At 40.6% G+C, this 20,677-nt stretch overlaps 1 protein-coding gene across 6 annotated transcripts in view; it reads left to right on the top strand.

Moving 5' to 3' along the window:
* The first annotated feature begins 238 nt into the window (after positions 1-238).
* The window catches only part of LOC131580374 (L-threonine ammonia-lyase-like), a 32,278-nt gene continuing 11,839 nt past the window's right edge, over positions 239-20,677 (top strand). Inside the window, exons 1-8 of one of the 6 annotated variants that reach the window (XM_058841449.1) lie at positions 239-471; positions 5,359-5,385; positions 8,607-8,949; positions 13,109-13,225; positions 14,164-14,405; positions 18,353-18,518; positions 18,990-19,086; positions 19,981-20,056. In XM_058841449.1, the coding sequence (XP_058697432.1) occupies positions 371-471; positions 5,359-5,385; positions 8,607-8,949; positions 13,109-13,225; positions 14,164-14,405; positions 18,353-18,518; positions 18,990-19,086; positions 19,981-20,056 (1,169 nt within the window). In that variant the 5' untranslated portion in view covers positions 239-370. Of the gene's footprint in view, positions 666-5,358; positions 5,386-6,845; positions 7,004-8,300; positions 8,470-8,606; positions 8,950-13,108; positions 13,226-14,163; positions 14,406-18,352; positions 18,519-18,989; positions 19,087-19,980; positions 20,057-20,677 lie in introns of those variants that run through there. The other 5 variants (XM_058841447.1, XM_058841450.1, XM_058841448.1 and 2 more) reach the window with 5 other exon arrangements.

Here is a 20,677-nt window from a genome sequence, read left to right as displayed (position 1 = left end):
CTGGCATCCCTTTCGTGCTCTGCCACCAGAGCCCCGCTGCTCAGTGCTGGGCCCTGCAGGCGGTGGGGATCATGCTCCACAGCTAAGCAGTAAGTACCTAAAGCTTCAAGTGTCCTGCTAACAGAGCGTCACCCAAGCATAATCCAGGCCCTGACTCAAATTGACAAGGACAGGTTGGGCTCTGAAATAATCTCTTTAAATAGCAGCACCCATCTCTTTCAAAGGCACTTCCCCCCCAGCCAGCGCTGAGAGCTGCTTACAGCACATCTCCTGCTATTTCCCACCCAGGCAGTGCAGGGCTGACACTTCTCACAGGCAAGTGTGTCCCCTGCCAGCCGTCTCCCAGCTTTGCTTTGCACCAGGAGTTGCAATGAATTTTGCAGCCCAGTTTATCTACTTCAGAGTCTTAAAAAACAGAAGTCCCAGGGACCGCTACAGGGAAGACGAAGACTACGATCCTTTCTGGCAAAGGTTGGAGAATATTGCTGTCTGACTTAGAGCTAGAGTGCTCCTTTATCCCCCTCAGGGGTCATGGTCAGCCCTCGGGGTCCACCCAGGGCCAGGCCCACGGACATGACAACCCCTGGACCCCTCCTGCCTCCTTATGGTGTCGTAGTTGGAGTTTTGCTTCACCTCGTTGTTTATTTAGTCGCTGTGCTGTATAGGTAATGCTTTCTTTTTCCTTTCCTTACTTTCTTAAAAATATCAAACCAAACAAAAAAATCCAGGAAACTGTTTGTAATTTTCCATAATCTCCCAGGGTTCTGTGGGTGTGAGTTGCTCTTATCCACTGGAAGTGGTGGAGATTTGAGTATTTTTAGCCTGCAGAGATCAGCTTTTTTATTTCTTCATGAGTACGGTATCAGAAATAACCCTGGGCAGGCCAATGGACTGCTGAAAATTTATCTTGGGATAGCCCATGTCAGATCCTGTTATTACAGCTCTGTGGTTGTCTTTGTTATGGTGATCTTAAATTCCTGTTTTCAGACTTGGATGGTGCAGATGGAATTTAAGAGTCATCTAGTGTCCTTGTGTAGCATGAGCTGCGCACACACATGGCATGGTGGTGTTGTGCAACCTCATTCTTAACCTTTTCCATAGTTTGTTTCTCCCTCAGTTTTATTATCTGGACACCAGTATTGAGATCACGCTCTGGTTTTGCCAGATGTGGTACTAACAAGGAGCAATTCTCATTTCCTGCATCTCCTTGTCACATTTAAGACATAAATTGTTTCAGCAGGCCTGCAAAAAGGACTTGCCCAAAGTCACCTGTGGTATGACCTGTTCTGCAGTGCATTGTGAATTTCCTTTCACCACAGGATCACTCTTTCCTCTATTTTGAGTTGTTATTCATTCCTAATTGGAAGTGAATTATGGAGATGTGTTAGTCACCAGAAAACCTGTAGACTCAGAATACTTTCAACTTAGGAAAAAAGTTAAATTGCTTGAAGAGTTTTAGCTGTCAGATTCTGTGCAGTGTTGGATAGTGATCATTTGACATTCACAGCTGTAAATGTCTTTAAAGAACTTTTGAGAGGGGTGGGTCTGTTTGAGGGACGGTTAGTTACCTCTGCTGCAGCATTTCCATGATGGGTGGCCTTGTGAATTCTTCTTGCTTTCAGATTGCTTTTTCTAGTGTTTTCTCTTCAGCAGCTGACACGCAGTTGCCACTGGCAGCAGTAAGCAATGACATGTGCACAGTGTGTACAGGAGAATGGCAATAGATCAGGCCACAGATGAAGGCACATATAGTGCCAGGCTCGGCCTCTGGTAAATCTGACTTATTAAAAGTAAGGAGAGATATAATCAGAGGTGATAATACAGCTTGGTTCTCTCCTCCATGAGCCTGATCTTTCTTTGTGTGTGCTGCTGGTGCAGCGTCACACGGGTTTGTCAGACCTGTATGTGGTGATAGAGTTATAAAGGCCTGCTCAGTCTCAAGGCTTGGTTATTATGTACCTTTCTGTGCTGGATGGTCACAGTGCTTGCACTTTTGCCATCCAGGATGGCTGCTAAGCCCTGATCTCTTTGTCTTTAAGACACTCTGATAAATAGCCCTGCGGAAGTCTTAGGCAAGTCACTGGGTCTGTGTCCCAGTTTCCAGCAATAAAGTTGAGCTAATATTTGCTGAACTTGTCTTTCTGTTTAGGAGGTGTTGGTGATTCCTGTGTGACTTAGGAACAATCACTTTGCATAGGGTTTAGGGATATAAATGTCAGACATGCATTTTATATTTCCATCCTGTATGTGGCACTAGCTGGAGCAATACAGTCTCGGATGGGTATTTCCAAGTATTAGTATTACACAAAATACTGATAATTCAAGACAGTCATGTTTAGAGTGCAGTGCTGTCTTTGGTCTGTTTTAAATTTATTGTCAAATAGAGATCTTGTGTTCCTTCCCTGTACCTGCAGGAGTTTACTTGTCACCCTGTAGTGGTGTACAGGGCACCCAGACACTATAGAGTGCATAACCCAGAATTCCTGGTAGTGAAGATGACATTTGTTGTGATCCTTCTTGACACTTTTATCTCAGCAAGCCTCTATTTTTCTACCATTTTTCTTTCATAAAGTCCCACTTGCACAAGTTACTGAGATGCTTTAAAGAATTGCTGCCATTGCAGTATTTTGATGTATTTGGGGATGGGTAAAAAGGTAGAAGAGGAGTTGAGATGGAACAGGAATGTTCAGGAGCTACTGGGAAAGGGGATTGCAACAAATGAGGAAAGTATCAGAGGGGTCTGGGAGGCTCTGAGAAGGGTCAGAGGAGACAGCGCTGGGACATGGAATTAGAAGGATTAATGGAGCCGGAGAGGTTCTGGGTAAAAGGGATTTGGATGAGGGAAAGGGCCCTCTCTGTCATATCCTGGGATTGCCTCTTTCTCACTCCTGTAAGACGTGATCCCAGCCCCAGTCACATTGCAGTCATAAACCAAGCAGGCTGCTTCCTGCAGCAGGCTGCTCCCCCTGCCTTGCCCCCCGTACATGACCCATCTCTGCTCAAGAGAGAGGCAGAAGTGACTTTAAAGGGTCACCTTTTGCCTTAATAAGTATTCTGAACTTGCAGGCAAAAGTTCTGAGCCCAGTTAACTGAAAGCAAATGACGAATATGTCTAAAACTGGATCTTACCAGTGTCTTTTAGTCAGTGTGCTCCAGGAAAGTCTTCAGGGAGCCTGAAGATGATGGCAGCATATAGGTATGAGCTTAGGAAACCCCTACAACCAAAACATTAAAAAAGGACAAAACTAAAATCTACATGTAGAGAATACATGCATATGAGTTTGAAGTGTTATTCAAGCTAAACATTTTGTGACTGTTCAGCCCAAGCTGGGCATTGGAGTTGGAACTTTTTGTCATGGCACAGGCTTATAAGCATGCTGAAGCATTCCACAGAACTTGTGCCATACTGTTGTTGTCAACAAAAATCAGATTCCTTACCTGGTGTGCAACAAGCCAATAATTACATGCTGAGAGAGCCATTCATTATACTTGAGAGCTGCACAAGCCTGGGTGCTCTGTGGATTCCACAAATCAAGCACACCAACTATCAATGCTTTTTACTATCTATGCATTTTAACAAGCAAAGGAATTAGCTTTCATTTGCTACAAGTTCTCTTAATTAGTATTTTATCTTCTGTTGGTTGATGATTCTCTTGTTCCTCATGCTAATTAGTTCTCATGCTCAGTCTTTCTCTTCTTTTGGGTCAGTGGTTTCTTGGGTTGGTGGTCACAGTCTACCCCTGCCAGAACCACCTTTTACCCCATCAGAGCTAATTGCACCACAGCTGCTGAGTTGGCTTTGTTAGTTTCTCCTTTGTCTTGGGAATTCTGCCAAATGTCCTTGGGGCATTCTGCATTTTTTGTGTCCACTGTCAGGGGTACATCCTTCTCCCCAAGCTTTGTTAACCTCATATGAGGTCTGAGATCACTGAAGTATGTCAAGCCCTAAACATTACCGAGGCAATTCTACCAGTAACTAATTTGCTTTCCTAGCACATGAACATCACTTGGAGTTTGTTAGCTGCTGTTTCATGGATTAAATCTCCCTTCTTGTTGATTAGGCTTGAAAATATACAAACATCAAACATCAAAAACATCCTTCCTTAAGAAAATTTTTATGCTTGCACATTTTGTAACAGTCCCTCTTAATAGTGAATGCAGATGACAAAAGCTAGAAATGACAGAGAAAGGCTGAGTTTTCAGTCTTATATTAGAATTAGTTTCCTTTGGTGACACTTGAATTTCCATCTGTGAACCATACATGGGAATGTATGTCCATAATTCCAACTTCATGTCTGCCTCAAAACATGTTGTTGTGACTCATTTTGAAAGTGTAAAAGCTGCCAAATGGGCCAGCTGCTGGCATTGGGTACATCTGTAATCAAAATGGCAACACTGGTCAGGCCAAAGAGCAGTCCTCCTCTGTGTCCTCTCTCTAGAGCTAGCCAGTAGCAGAGCTGGGAGGAAAATAAAGGCCACCTAGGACATTTTCTCTCATATGCTTTCATGGAGTTTGCCAAGTGCTCAGGGGCTTCCTGAATCACAGATTAATTCTTGAATGATGTGTGTTTTGGTCACTACTTCCATTTAGTTGTGCAATTTTTTAGAAGCCCATTTAGGTTGCTGTTCCTCATGGAGTCCTCTGGCAATGAGGTCTGTGAGCTGATTAATTTCTCTAAGAAGGGAAATTTTATATTTTCTACCTGATTCTTTCATACCATCTCCCTTTAACATTTATACTGGGCAGAATGGTGGCTAGTTTTGCACAATTTGCTATTCTCTGGACATGTGTGATTTTGCAGATTTTGCTCCTTTAGTTTTAGAAGCTGAGGACATCCAATGCATCAGTTTAATGTGTTTATTCTGTTTTCTGGGTCCGGAGGGAGGCAATCTGAACGTGCTTCACAACAGGGATGTGTAACTGTCCATCACTGCACACCTGGACACTTCTCTGTCTAACGAAGGCAACAGTTCTGGTCTTTAGGTGTACTATATATATATACAGTACATATATATATAATAGTATGAACTATTGCCTTTTATCTTCCCAAAATTATTTTTGCTGGTTTTATTATTTTCTTAGTTTTTTAATGTTATTATTTCTGAATTTTTTCCCTATTGCTGTTTAACTTGATGAATATTATCAGTATGTTCAAAAAACCAAACTAGAAATAGAAAAATTATTAATTCCAGATTGTTGGTTTTTATTATTGTAGGAGTACATTTTGGTACACACTGTCTTTGCATTGACTTTAAGATTTTAAAATATGTAAAGCTATCTACTTAAAAAAATTATATTTTTCCCCATGCCTTAATTGTTTATGGAATGTCTGCATATGGATCTTCTTTTTTTTCCAGTTATGCTGAGCAGCTGTTCTTGAAAAAGTAGGTTTATAAACCGTATTTTCGTGTTTGCTTTTACTAATAACTTTAAAGGTAAAATGTTGTAATTTATAACCATGTAACAAAGCTTGCCAGCTGGGTATTTGTTTTATGTCTGGAAATAAACAGACCTTTTAATGAAAACTTTTGACAAACTCCAAAAAAGGAAAAGCTCCATTTGAAAGGAACAGTGCTTTATAGTGCTGGGATTTGTATTTGTATTGGCTCAGATCTTCATCTGGTGGACATGATTGCCGGAGTAGGGGCTATATTTTGTTACTGTGCTTGAGAAATCACGTGCTGTGTTTTTTTTGAGCACTTGCATGCTTTGCTGCCTGCTTCGGCTGCTCCTGTAAAAGAAATCCATATAGATCTCTGCCAGGCATGGGGAATGCTTTTGAGACAAGAAATACTTTTGATCCAACAGGGTCATTATTTGCCCATTTGTGATACTTTATCAAACTTCAGCCCGCTGTTTATCTTGGGAGAGCTCTAGGATGGTCTGTGGCACATCCAGGTGGGCTCAGTATGGGAAAATGTCACTCTCTAAAGTAAATGAAACATGGGTGTAGAAGAAGAAGAAGAATCAAAGGTATTCTGAAATAAATACATAAAATACATATATATGCCATTGAATGACAATCCCTTGATGAAGAGGCTCCTGACCTTTCAGATGCAAATGTATGATAGTTTTCATATGAAATATTGAGGCAGTAATAATTCAGATGTGCTCTAAATTTAGCTCAAGCCTGGAAAACGTATACATACTTTACAGCTATTTGATTTCTGTTCCTCTTTTCCAATGGTCACAAGGTGTTGTCTCCATTGGAGTCCTGAGCAGATATTCACTGGTCATCAAAGTGCTACTGCACATCAAGGACTGAGAATCTGATTTACTTCCCTCCTTTTTTTTCCTGCCAAAAAAGGAAAACCTAAGACTAGGGCAAAAAATTAATATACCATTTTGGTCTTTCTAATTGCAGATAAAAATATTTGATGGCACTAGTGTGGTGAGGCATTACCATGCACTTCTAATTTCTCACAGAATCCTGCTTCATCAATAAACTTCTGGTGGTCATCTTTGGCTGGGTGTTTTTATAGGCTTTTTGATTGCAACAGATGCAATGAAAAATGAGAATTGTTATTCCATATCAAAGCCAGTTGAATAAAAAATTTGACCCACAAATTCACAAAGTTTTGATCTGCCTATTTTTTTTTACCCTACATTTACCCTTTAACCCATTTCCAGGGTAAGAAACATAATTCATTTCTAATGCTTGCTAAACATTTTAGACAGAGTGTTCAGAAATAAGATGTATCTGTTCTTCCTTTTGGAGTGGTTATGGGAGTCTGTGATATGGAAAAAATTTTTTCAGAAGGGAGAGGTGTGGAATGAGCCCTAACAGCGCTGTGGCCTCTTGGCTGCTGCTGCTGCTGTTTTTGTGGGGTCTGTGCTGTGACAAGTTCACAGGGAGGCAGTCTGATCTGGGTCTCAGCTTTGCCTTAAGCAGACTAATGTGCACTCAAACTAACACTGGAAGCTTAACATCTTTATGAAGTGTTCCAGCTGCCTAACCCTGATGGAGCAGAGATGCAGAAAAGTATAGAACAGAGCTACTTGGTAAGTTATTTGATTTGAAAGCAGAATGCCTGGTGTTAGGCTCTATCAAATTTAAGATACAGTATTGGGAAAATACATTCCATTACAAGTTTCAACATAAAAATATTACAAATGTAACCTTATTTATCTTAGAAAATTAGTGTTCTCATTAATTTTGAAGAGAGAACATCTTGCTACAAAAATTTTCTCCTGTGAAGATATACAGAATGTTTGATGATGTTACTGGTATATGACTTAATTCTAATAATAAAACATTTTATATTGCCCATATTGTTAGGTGAATTCCTCAGTGGAAAAATTGGAAGTGTAATAGGAACCAGAGCTACTGGCACAGATTATTGATACCATTAAGGAAATGGATGATACTGCCCAAAGTGGGCAATTGCTCAAAAACAGATATTTCTAAATATTTTTAAATTCTTTTGGAAATAGCTGCAAAGGATATTATGGTCAGATATATTACAGATTGTTGCTGTAAAATGTGCTTTAGCCAGCACTGCTGATGAATAACTGCAAAACTTAGACCCAAATTATTTTAGGAAAAAGGTAAATATTTTTTGTTGGAGATAATGCTGGAATGTCTGATGTAATTTAACATGTTTTCTTTTAGAAAACCATTTTTACCAAATAGATTAATAGTGAGTCATGTAGAGGAGCTTATTCCATCTGTCTAATCATAGCCACAAACCAGGGGTGGTATCAGCTCTTTTCCCAATCACTGGTCTTCTGCTTAATGCTCCTTTTCCCCGTAATACTCTCCAAATTCCAAGAATTCCTAGAAGTTTTGCATTTATCTATTAATAGGACTGCAAAGTCCTGCACTAGAGTACATTATTCTTTGTGAGCTGAATGCTATGGACCATAGAGCCAGGCAGTTGAAGGCAGCAAGTCCAGCAATTTTTTCTAGCAGTGCTGTCTCCTAAGTTTCTTGGGGATGAAAGCTTTTGTGCCACCACATTTCCGCCATATCTACACATGTATTTACCCATGAAATGTTAACCCACAGATCAGAAGACTTAATTCTTTAGCTTTGTAGGAGGATATAATTGCTATCCCTTATCAAAGCAATTTCCTTCCCATCACGAGGCGGTTGATGGCTGTCAAGAGTACACTCTGCAAGTATGCAAGGGCAGAGAGCAGACCTCTGGTGTACAATGTAGTGGCATTTGTTACTGCTATTAATAGTTTATGGGAGTGGTCTGCAGCAGCCACTTGCCTTTTTTGAAGAGGATAGAATTGCATACAGAAAATACAATTCCAGTTATTCCAAAATTTTTAGAAGCACTGAACCAGGATTGTTGCTGATTGAATACTGAGTACTAAGGAAGGTCTGGCTGTCCAGACAACACAGATTACACATTTTGTATTTTCTTGGGTAGGACAGTTTCACAGTTTGCCCACATGTTTGGTTACTTATGGCTTCTCTAACAGCTGGAAGGTTACAGAATCTTTCAGTGCACCTACAGGTAGGTAATATGAGAGTGGTAACTCACTCTGCCTGCTTGAGGCCTGCAAAGAGCAACTGAGATATGCATCCTTCTAAAATGCTAAATAACAAGCCTTTAATCATCCAAGACATTTAACCAGTTTCTTTTGTTTTCAGGGATGACAATAAAATAAAGAAACAAGATATGCCAGCAATCTGTGATCTTCACTGCTGTAAAGATGTGCCTGTAAGAAATGGCCTAATTGGGCAGAAGCCACCCTCTATCAACCCTGAGAGACTGAAGGATTTTGGTGAGGAGGATTACCTCAATGGGGATGTGAAGACCTGGGAAATGAAGATAGTGAGCCGAAATGAGGAGTTACTTAGGGATGCCCTTTCCTGCATCCCTCAGCCAAGCAGTAGGACCAGCCTGACAAGCTGTAACAAGCTGATTCGATTTGAAGACATTAGTGCAGCAGCCTTCAAAATCCAGTGTGGTGTTCAGAAAACCCCCTGCATGGTAGGAAATATTTATGGTTTTGCATTCTCTCAATGTTTCTTTTCTTTTTCTTTATGAAAGTTGATTAGAAAAAAGGAAGGAGGAAAAGAAGGAAGGATTTGTGTGAATTGCACAGATAGTTCTGTGTAAGAAGACTCACATTCATATTAATTGTATTTAACTGTCAATAATAATTTTCTTCCTATCTGTTTACACTAACCTAAATCCTCAAAGACTGCAGTGACCTGTAAACAAAGGATAAACCACATTAGGCATAGACTTAATGCACTGTGGTATTATGGTCCCAGTGAAAAACTCCTGCTATAAGGAACCTGAGGTGGAGGTAGCAGACTACCAGTGTTTGGGTGAGCACTCTTGTGGGAGGGTCTGGTTTGGAACCAGCCCTCATATTTGGAGGGTCTGAAGGTACAGACTTTCCCTCTCAGTCAGGCCAGCCAGGAAGGGCTGGGGATGTCCTGTAACCAGGTATTTCTGCCACAGATGTCTTCAGCAAAATAAGGATGCTAAGACAGACACACACACACAAACGTCAATTAGTGTAGAAATTACTGAAATACCCCCATTGATGTACAAGGTCTGCTAAAGCATAAGAGAAGTACAGTGGCAAGCTGTACTGTATTTCTATACCTTTTCATAGTGTGTTTCTACTGTTGGGAGCTCTTCAAGCAGTCTACTCTTGGCTCTCTGGTAATCTATTTTCCTTTTGGTGGGTGAAAGGAGTGTCTCTGCCAAATGGCAATTCCTAGCAAATCGTGCTCTCAGTGAATCCTTGTGGATAGTTTTTCTGGCATGAACAGAGTAAAAACCTTGCAATCTGCTTGGTGCTAACAGTCCCTGGAGAGAAGTGGTTGGGTCTTCAAAGTGCAGAAATTGTTCTTGTTCCCAAGAACATTGTTCTTGTTCTGCCTGCTGATCCAGAGACATCATAACTACTTCCAGTGTGGGTTTTTTAGCCTAGCATTCCCAAAATAAAGGACAGCTGTGCTTTTTGTAGCACATTACTGAAGAGGTGCGTCTTGTGTCAAAGGATGTGATATAAGACAGTTTGGGGCTGTAGGGTGGCAAAAAAGATTTGGCTGGAATGTAGGGAAGTTTTGCCTAGGGTAGAGTTAATTTTCTTCACAGGAGCTGATATGGGGCTGTTTTGGATTTGTGATGAAAATATTGTTGATGAGACAGAGATGTTTTTGTTACTGCTGATCAGCTCTTACACAGAGTCAAGACCTTTTCTGTTCCTCACTCCATCCCACCAGTGAGAAGACTGGGGATGTACAAGGAGTTGGGAGGGGACACAGCTGGAATTATGAAAGGGACATCCTATACCATATGACACCTTACTCAGCAAAAAAAATTAGGGGGAAAGTTGCCTGGGGGCCTGTGGCTCAGGGCCTTGCTGGTCATCAGCTGATTGGTGGTGAACAATTGTTTCCAATTGGATAAGCTGTCTTCCTTGGGTCTTGTTTATCTCTCTCTGTTATTTTTCTTTTAATTACGTTGTTGTTGTTATTATTTTATTTTCTATTTATTCTTACTAACTGTTCTTATCCCAACCCATGAGATTTCTCACTTTTACCCTCCCAATTCTCATCTCCCCCAGAGTACAGGAGCAGGGGAAGGAGCAAGTGGTAGGATGGTGTTTAGTTGCCAGTTGAGGGTAAACTGTGGCACCCCTCAATTTAAATATCGCCTTTCTTCTGGGTGTCCCTGGCAGATTTATGCAACCTAGTTGTATCCCCTTTCTGCATTTACTGTTTCAAGCTAAACAGTCTCACTTTCTTTAGTCTTTTTTTATAAACTATGCTTTTAAAATTATCAGAATAGTGGAAAACATATATCCATATAAAAACCTGTGTATTTTAGTGTGAAAATAGCCTATGGCTGTTGTTATTCAAAGTAATGTTCCTGCAGAAGTCATCAGTGCATTTCATGCATTGCTTCAAAGGCAGAGTTGTGTCAAGAAAAACACAGAAAGCCTTTATTTTTACTCATTGTTGAGAGGTGGGAGCCACTTTCAATTACATTTGTTTAGACTAAAAAGTGAGTGTGACTATAATCCATTTAATTAATTGAAGGGAGAGACACTTTGCAGGGTGATTCCTAATCTGCAGGTAAAACCACAGATGGAGCATCCCGATTCCTTAGGTAGGACTTTGCCTTGGAGCTGAGAAATGGCACCAGGAGTGAATTGTGACATGCCAAAGAGGTGGTGAGCATAAGAAAACCAGGAGCTGTCACCAAACTGGACAGCTGGTTTGGCTGCTGATGGAGGGCTGTGTAAGGGCTGTGTTGTGTCACCTTTGTGGATGCAGAAGGAGGCTGTGCTGTGTGCTGTACCTTAGACACAGTATCTGTAGTCCTTAGATAAGATCACAGTGACTAAAGGGAAATCTTACAGGCTGGTTCAATGAGTCTTAGGAGGTCACACATCAGGTCAGTTCAGCTGAAAATAGCACTGATGCCTGCTTAGTTAGAAGTAATTGCTATATTTAGGCTATATGAAAAAATCCTCAGTTAAAGGAAGACAAAAAGGATAACCTAAAGAATTAAAATCCTGAATATCAAATTCAAAGAAAAATATCAATCTAACGTACACCATCTCTGTGGTAAAGAGTAACTTAATTATATGGTTTTAAGTGTAGGAGACTTAACAACTTCATTATTCACAGGATTCATCTCTTTAAATCTTTTTTCTGATTGTTCACTCTAGAATACAAGATTCTCTACAAAAACAAGTAAGGTATATGAAGAACTAGTAGCATTTCTTTTATAGTGTTCTTGTTCTGTTTTGCATAGGCATTCTCCATAGATTAGGATGTATAGGATATAAAGTATTATCTTATTAGTCTGCTAAGCACTTTCCATTGTTTCAGTTTCTGCTGCCAGATTTGCAAAGGAGCAGCAAGCTCTTATGTCAGGATTTTCAGAAGCAAAATATAGAATCTGGCCCCACCTATGGGTGAGGAATTTAACATATGCTTGGAAATCCACTAAAAAGCCTTGAAACGGTCACCTGAAACATGTAGTTTAACTGTATACTTTACAGCAAGTATCTGTGTCAGATATATTTAGTTTATATAAATTCACTTGGAAAGTCCTGCACTCTGAAAAGCATGTCAGTACATATTAGTGTATACACTATTCATTGTACGTGTGACACAGCCAGATATTGCTGGAGATAAATATTTTGTCGTGCTGTTTTTGGATGTGTCTCACTTCGTGACTTATCTTAAATGAGGACTTGATCCCCTTATTCACCAGGGCCTCATTTGCTTTGGCAGCCAATAGAGGAGATGGAGCCAATTCTGAAATAGAGCTGCGGTAAGCCTGGGGAGCTGGCACCCACAGGCTTACTGCAGCTCTATTTCACAAGTTCTCTTGTGTAAAACCCTTGGTTTAGTGAATATGGTAATAGGAAATTAATATGTTGATGTGTGCTAGGAGTGTCTTATTATGAAACTTAACAAATATTAGGCATTAAAAATGTTTTAAAATCATGCACTTGGACACTGCATCACATGAAATGTGCTTGCTAATTCCCCTCAGCTCAGGCATCCTTTCTATTCCAAACACTAAGCTTTTCCAAACAGCTGCTGCTTACACTTGCAGCCCTGGGAAATTGTTTTTTATTATTTGCATCTTTCTTTGAGTAAGAAATGTCTTTACTAGCGTTCTATTGGCCTTAGGATGCAAAATAGACAACACTCAGTAGTGGATCAGTGGGATAAACCATAGCAGAGCCATAATGGGGCTCAAGGAAGTGTTTTCTGATGGCTTTTGTATCTATTAGATGATGATCTTATTTTTTGGGTATTCAATATCCAGTTCTGCCAAGTGCTGGAAGCATGGGTTTTGAGATAATTGAAAATATTTATTTTAATGCCTGTGTTTGAACAGCATGATCCAGAGCAAGTGCTATTTTCAGAGTTCTTAATGACATGTGGTCCATATTTCACTGCTGTGAGTTTGAAAATCACTTCCATAAAGCAGAAGGACTTGGTGAGTAACAACACACTGTATTTATAAAAAAACAGAAGATGAATTTTACTTTTTGGAGCTCATATATAGCTGTAGAATTCATGCCTCAACAGGCAGCTGATGGGGTGTGGAAGATTTTTCTTAATAGTAGATATATTGACATAATATTATTTATCTACTGCAGTATTCTAGGCTATCCAAGCAGTATGGAATGGACATCTACCTGAAGAAGGAGTTCCTCCAGTACACGGGGTCTGTGAAGGAGCGAGGTGTACTTTACCTTCTGATGTCATTGCCTCAGGTACAGCACAATCTCACCATTCAAAAAGAAGTGGATTGGCTCTGCCTCACAAAAATGGAGCAGGGTTGAAGATAAATTTTCCTCTAATCTCCATGGAATCACAGTGTTTCTTGTCTTTAGAATCATTGTACTGAACACAGCATGTGAACGGAGATAGGTCTGAACATAAAATACTACTTTATTTACAGCTGGCTGATCAGCTGGTGAAATTCTTAAAAATGTTTGAAACAAAAGCTTGCAAAATAGGAACATCAGCATTTTCCTGTGGCATTATAGTGCAAGTGTTTTTATGCGTATTGTAGTTCTGGTATGTTGAAACCACCAAACGCTTGAGTGATGATGAAATTGAATTACAATGACTATGACAAGGATCTGGATCACCAATTGATTTTGTAATGAATTTCAATTTTCTTATATGAATAGCTTGTTTATCATTTGTCATAGGAGGCTGCCATTGTCACAGGAGTCTCTGCAGTAATAAATGTTATAAGAGGCATGAGACAGCAGCCCAGAGCAGTGGTCATTCCTGCCTTTCGTAATAATATAAATGAAATCTTCTGTTAAAAGGAAGCCTGAAATGAAATAATTTCATACAGGCAGAGCAGAGATATCAGCTCTGAGGGACCAGATATCAGCTCTTCTGTGATCAGTTAGAGTTTTTCACCTCTTTCCAATGAAACTGAAATTCAATTAATTGAACCCAGGGGAGTGCAGGCACAGGAATTGATCTTGTTTTAGCTGTTTTAAAAAAAAAGCTGTTTTAACTTTGTGTGTAAATCCTGAGATCACACCAGACGTGCATATACTGTACCATAATATCACAATTCAACCATCTAGTAAGGGGAAAAAAAGGAAGTCAGATCACTAGAATGATCCAGGATCATATGGGACAACTACACTACACTGCATAATGTGCAATAAGCGCCCCTGTTTTTTAGGAGCAGCAAAGAAAGGGGGTGATCGTGGCTTCGGACAGTAACTTTTCCATGGCTGTTGCTTACCATGCCTCAGAGCTCCATATCCCCGTGTTTGTCATCGTGTCCACCAGCACGGCTCCAGCCAGGGTGAAAATGTGCCGTGAGTACGGCGCCATGGTCATCTCCTACGGCACCACGGCGAAGGATTCCCAGGTGCATGCGAGGAGGCTGGCACAGGAGAATGGTTACCTCTACCTCGAAGAGTAAGTGAAAGGCAGGCTCATTAGAAAGATCTGGCTAGATGCTTGCACACTCAGCTCTGCAAAAACAATTGGGTTCTTTAAAATGTTATCACGGCTCATCAAAATGCTCCTCTTACCTGGAACATGGACAGTTATGTGTTTCCAGGCACAAATCATGTCTTTCTGTAACAGGTGAGGATGGAGACCAAAATGAAACACTCTTCTCTGCCCCTAGATTAGGCAAACTGTGGTTAGGGATTTCTATGGCCTAATATGATAGTGGCTGTAGGTTAATTCTTTAGGAACTCTGTCAGAATGCATTCAGGCTAGTGTTCATTTCTGGTCTCTCTGTTTGAAGACAGGTGGGTAAAAGTTCAATGCAAAGGTTCAGTGGGATAATGTGGAGCAAGAGAATGTTGAAGAATGGTTGAAGGTTAGAAAACTGCTCTAAGATTTTCACATATCTGGTGTGAAGAACAAAACTGATATTGCCTTGAAAAAAAGACAATTAAGAGGCTACTTCACACATACATTTAAAGTAGCTAAGGATGAGCATAAATCTAAATTTGCACTGTTTGAGATCACTGGACAAGGCAGATCTAACAAAAACATAAATATGACAGGCAAAACCACTTTGAACTGATACCTTTTCCCTGTTCTCTTTGATCTCTGCAGCCTCTTGTGCATTCCCCCCTCCTTTCTTTTTTTACCTTTCTTCAAGAAAGATTTCCAAAAGCACAGAGGGGTGAGTCATTAACAGTGGCCCCTCTGATGCCCTGGGCTGGAATGTTATTGTCCCTGTACCATTTCTGTTTCTGTGCAGGAAGCCCTCCCTTCTTTCCCAGCTGGTGTGTAGGGAAGGCAATACACAACTGTTCAACCCCTCTGTCAGCTCTGCCAGCAGCCGGTGACACGCGGGGCTGGCTCGTGTGCCTGGTCAGACACCACGGGCACAGTCTTGTCCCAGGCTGGGATTTCTGGTAGAGAATGCGGTGCCCTGAATCCCAAAGGATTTTAAACACTTTTAGACTCCTTTGAAAACCACAGTTTTCCATAACTTTGTGATTTCCAAATTTCTGTCAGCCATTTTTCAATTGATGTGTTAACTTCCAGCTGGCTTCCATCAACTATCACATTCACACATAAGAACTAATTTTTTTTATGGTAATTTGATATTTAATCTTCCCCTCCTCCCTAAATAATGATTTAAGTTACATGAGGTAGATATTCTACAGGTTCATGAAGCTCCAGGGACAATGCTTGTGTAGAACTTCAACATCCAACGCTGAGGAACTCTAAATGTACACACTACCATTAACAATACTAAAGCACTTTGATTGGTTTCAGGTTACAAGACACAGAGTTGTTCAGTCTGTGACTGTGTTTAATTAAAACCTCACAGATGCAATTTTTCATTGAAAAAAAAAAGGAAGAAACCCCCCCACTTCAATTGTGAATCTTTTCATAATGGGATATCTGAAAAATATTTTGTTAGGTGAGAGATTTCCCAGTGTATTGTATGCCTTTATGGGTAGCCAGTGTTCTCCAGTGTGGGTCTGACACACATTCTTGTCACTTTTTGTCAAAGCTGTTTGTAAAATACCAGCTGATCTCCCAAGTGTTAGAATGGAACTTCCAAAGTGTCATTTTTTATTTCACTTTAATTCTAGCTTGCATACAACCCCTAGCAATTTTGTCTCTGGGTCTGCTCACCCAGTAATTCATTCTGCCCTTCCTGAAGCAGACACTGCGTGCCTGGGTTTGGCTGTACCTGCGTGGGCAATGCCCTGCAGCTGGGTGTGTCATCGTCAGCTCTTCCCATTGCTTGAGTGCAATTAAAATACTGTGCCATGAAAATGACCATGCAAGAATTCAAATAGATGAAGGACACTTTTTACTCAGTGGCAGCTTCCTGGGAAATCCCAGGAAGGAAATGTGATTTTTCAAATTGGAATTCAATCATTTAGTCTGCCTAATTGCTGCCTAGGTGCTGTGAAATTTTTACTAACTATAGATGCTCAGGACCTCATTACACATGCAATAATAAATAGTGACTATTGCCAATAACTAAATCAGTACCTCTGTGAGGATGTGAGAAAGATTCCTTTGTGAATCAAGGAGGAAAGAGTGCTGCAGATTGAATTATACACCTTCCTTCCTTGAGAGCCCACTTTTTTCTCGTGTAACTCCCTATCTAAATGCTGATCAAACCTGATCATTCGTGATCTGGTTAGTCTGTTACTCTGCCCAGCAGACTCTGAACCTTTTACTTAGAACAGATAGGACCAGAACCTTCTAGCTGCCACACCAAAACTTCATTGGAAAAATGAAGTCTGACAGCATTTCAGAAGGTAAATAGCCAAGTTTTTAGCTCTGCCTCAAAAATGCTTTTTTCAGTCTACAGTCTTTAGATTTATCTGCATTGTTCCTTCATTTTACCTCAATGGCATATGATTCTCAGAGATATGCTTGCTTTCAAAAAGCAAAAGTTATCAGTCACAGTGCAAAGAAAATCACTCATTTTATTATAAAAGCTGACAGCTGATCTGTGAACTGATGTTTCAACTGGATTTTAGCAAGGAAAACACGATGATCTGAAATATTGATTCAAATTGCTATCAGCTCTCCGTGTCCAGAGCAGTCTCATTTGGACGGTTTTCAGTTGTTAGAGAGGCTTTATTCCTTCATTGCACATCTCAAGCCTTCATTCATTTTTGCAGGTCCCCTTGTAACCCATGTAACTATGGCAGGCATAGCTCCACAAACTCGGATCTTAATCTTATTTGGGAATAAGTGTCCAGAATTCTACAGGAGGCCAGTAATATATTTTGTCACGTATAAGAAGGAGGAGAGAACTCCTTCAGTATCTTGATAAAGACAGTAAATACAAGGATTCAGTTACTCATTCCACTATGATTTCTTGACTTTGGCTGTGCTACAGGAGTGGAAGTTCATTAATCCTCTCCTTTCTTATGTAGTTATATGGGCCCTTGCCCTGAGGAATTTTCTGTGTCTTGGTATATATGTGAGTTAACCTCTCAAGGGCCTTGGTTTCCCTCTTGCAGGAATTCTGTGCTCCTATGCTGACTCCCTCTATGCCTGTCTGACAGTAATAAAAACAATTTTCTAATCCAAACATCCTTGTAAATAAAGTCAAGCAAATTGAGCACAGTCATTGGATCTATAATTCCGTTTGCCAGAAAAAGCAGAATGTACAGAGAGCTCATACTTATTTTCTTATATGTAGTTCTACATTTACATCATTACTAACTTGTAAATAAAATGCAAACCAGCTTTCAGAAATAGATCCAGGTCAGTCATGTGACTGTATAGTGGAATTTTCTTCAGTTTTTTGGTGCTGCTTGTCCCTATTCTTTATATTACATTTGCCTGAAAGTATTTTACCAGTGAATATTTTGGCATGACTAAATGCTTTACTTTATGCAAAGGTATCAGATATTGGCCCTGGACTGTGGAAAGACAACTCTAGCAATCTGTTTGGTATTTGTGAGGTTGAACACACTGCTTAAATCTGATGAAAAATTCCTTTCATCACAAACTCTAAATCCACTGACACCTACAGAGGGGGATTTATTTTTGAGACTTTGCTTGTAGTTTGAACTGCAACATTTAAAGTTTATGAAGCTGAAGAAAGCAATGGCAATGGAAACATGACTTCTCCCTGCCAGTTCTGTAAACAGCTGATAACAATGGGAGTTAAGTGCTGTTCAGACTGAAGACTCCTTGAGGGGTTGTCTGCAGCACAAGTTTTCTCCCAGTAGGCAGCAGCATGCTATGCTCCACCTGATGGCACCGTCCTGTTGCATCGCCTCCTCCCCTCCTCCTGGGCTGCTGATTTACTCTCACATTTATCTTTTTCTGCTGAACAATGTCTTGAAAGCAGTAGATTGAGTTATTACAGACTGACAGCTGTGACCTCTGCTGATGTGTGTCCTTCCTTCCCGCAGGGAGGATAGTGCTGTGTACCTGTCAGGCCTGGGAACCGTGGGGCTGGAGATGTACGAGCAGGTGCCAAAGCTGGACGCAGTGATTTTCCCTGCAGGAGGCCACTGTGGCCTGCTGGCAGGGTCAGCTGCTGCACTCAAACACCTCAACCCACATATTTCTGTAATTGTAAGTCGCCTTTCACCTGTCAAGCATTGAGTTTGGGTGGCTTTTACCACAGCTGTTTACAAAAGACACTGGTATCTAGTGACACTTGCAGAGACTGCTTGTGCTGGGGACAGGAACCATCTGATCCCATGGGCTTTGCCTCAGAGAGGACCCTGTAGGATCCAGGGAAGTAAGTTCCTGTCCCTTGGCTGTTTGGCTGGATTTAAGAGAAAAGTGTGGGAAGACTTTTCCTAAGCAAACAAAATCCAGCTCTGTGTTTTGAAATCAGTCTTTACTGGAAAAAATTGGTCCTAAGTAAGCCACAGAATAAGTTTAGTGGCAGCAGGGTTGTTTTGCAACTTGAAATTATTAATTAATTAATTAATTGTTAATTTGAAGGGGAACTTCTTTTAGGTTTTGCTATCTACTTTCATGGTAACTTCTGTTATAATGGGTTCAATTAAAAAGTGACAGCATGTCTCTTCCTCTCAGGGAGTTGAATCTGAAAGTTTCCCAGTATTGCAGCAGTCCTTAAAAGCTGGCCACCCAACTGATGACCAGGCCTGCAACAATCATCACTTCTATGGAGGTGAGAAAATGCAGTATTTTTTTGGAAGTAAAATATAGGTTGTAACAGATTTCTCCAAATACATAATTTTCTTGTTACTTCAGTTCAAACATATTTTAAGGGAGTTCTCTGAAGTGTCAGAATTTAGTTCAAGCTGTAAGAGCAACTTCTGCCACATTTTCCCCACACCCTGATGGGGTAAAATATGATTTCCAGTGCACATGAATACTTACAAATATGAGAGTATTTATCTGAACATTGTGCTCACATCCAGCATCTAAACCAGTGAAGTCAATGGGAAAGTTCTTGTGTAAAAAATAATTTGGGAAAAGGCAGGAAAATGATGCAGTGTTTAAATATTTAGACACAAAACTGTTCTCAGAACAAAAGTGTTTATAAATGGTACAGTTGTTTCCGTGTCATTTACTCAAAAAACCTCTGTTGTTAAGCAATTTAAGAACATCCTGTTTTCCTGATGTTCAAGTCTCTGAAAGTTTTGGATTAAATGGGAGTTTTATAAGAAACTTCTAATTTCTCTTGGTTAGCTCTGCCTGTGTCTGCACTCAGCTGTCCTGCTGAAGCTAACAAGCCCAGTGCTGTGCTTGGGTCTCCTCTCCTTCAAGCCTCGTTGAACAGTGAAAAGCACTGGGCTGCAGGGTCACTTTCACACTGGAACAATGCCAGGGAAGTATCAGAAGTTTCTTGAAGGGGTCCAAAATGGCAAAACCTTCTTGTGAGATTTGGTCTTTCATTGCCAAACACATTTCTGTCACATGAAAAAAAAATCAAGCAACTTAAGGTCATGTAACAGCAGTGTGCTGCACTCATTAAGGGCACAAACCAGCCAAGGCTCTAAAAAATGTTGAATATGTGTAAAGCAGCCAACTTCATATTTTTGTCTTTTGAAATCTGCAGATGTGAGTGGAGTTTGCTTTGGCAGCAATTCTTTGCAGCTGACTGGGAAGCTTGTGGATAAAGTTGTTGCTGTGAGGTAGGTGAAGCAAAACAGTGAAATAAATAATACTGGATGCATGTTGTATATGAAAAATGTGCTCTGCTTGCAGGGTATGGTGGTTCTGCATGTGCAGTGGAGAGCAGGTTGGCAGGAGTTGCCATCATGCAGAGACTGGGAGAGTGTGGGAATGGGGTACCTTTCCTTCCAAGAGGGGCACTGAAGATTTTGAACCCACACCCACATATCACAGAACCACAGAATATCTCAAACTGGAAGAGACCCATGAAGGATTATCAAGTCCAACTCCCAGCTCCTCTCAGGACTACCTAAAACTAAGTGATATGACTAAAAGTGTTGTCCAAATGGACCCTTTGGCCAAATCTTCACCTGCCACCACTACCTGATCATGCTCTGGGTGTGAAACTTGTCCTTGTGTTCTACGACACTTGAAGGCAGCCCTTGACAAACCTCTTCTAATCTTCACAAAAAGGCCACATTTGTGGAATATACTTACTGCTAGGATTTAGGTAATATTTCTAGTAAAAAAGCAATCCTGTCTTTCAGTTAATAATGAGTCTGAGATGTGCATTCACACCCAGCAGCACAGCATTCTGTAAAACCACCTTGGGGTCATATGGATGTGGGTGGATGGCAAGA

This window comes from Poecile atricapillus, chromosome 6 (genome assembly GCF_030490865.1).
Source record: "Poecile atricapillus isolate bPoeAtr1 chromosome 6, bPoeAtr1.hap1, whole genome shotgun sequence".
Classification (NCBI taxonomy): Eukaryota; Metazoa; Chordata; class Aves; order Passeriformes; family Paridae; genus Poecile; species Poecile atricapillus.
Note: the sequence above shows the minus strand (reverse complement) of the source record. Positions and strands in the feature narration are given on the sequence as shown.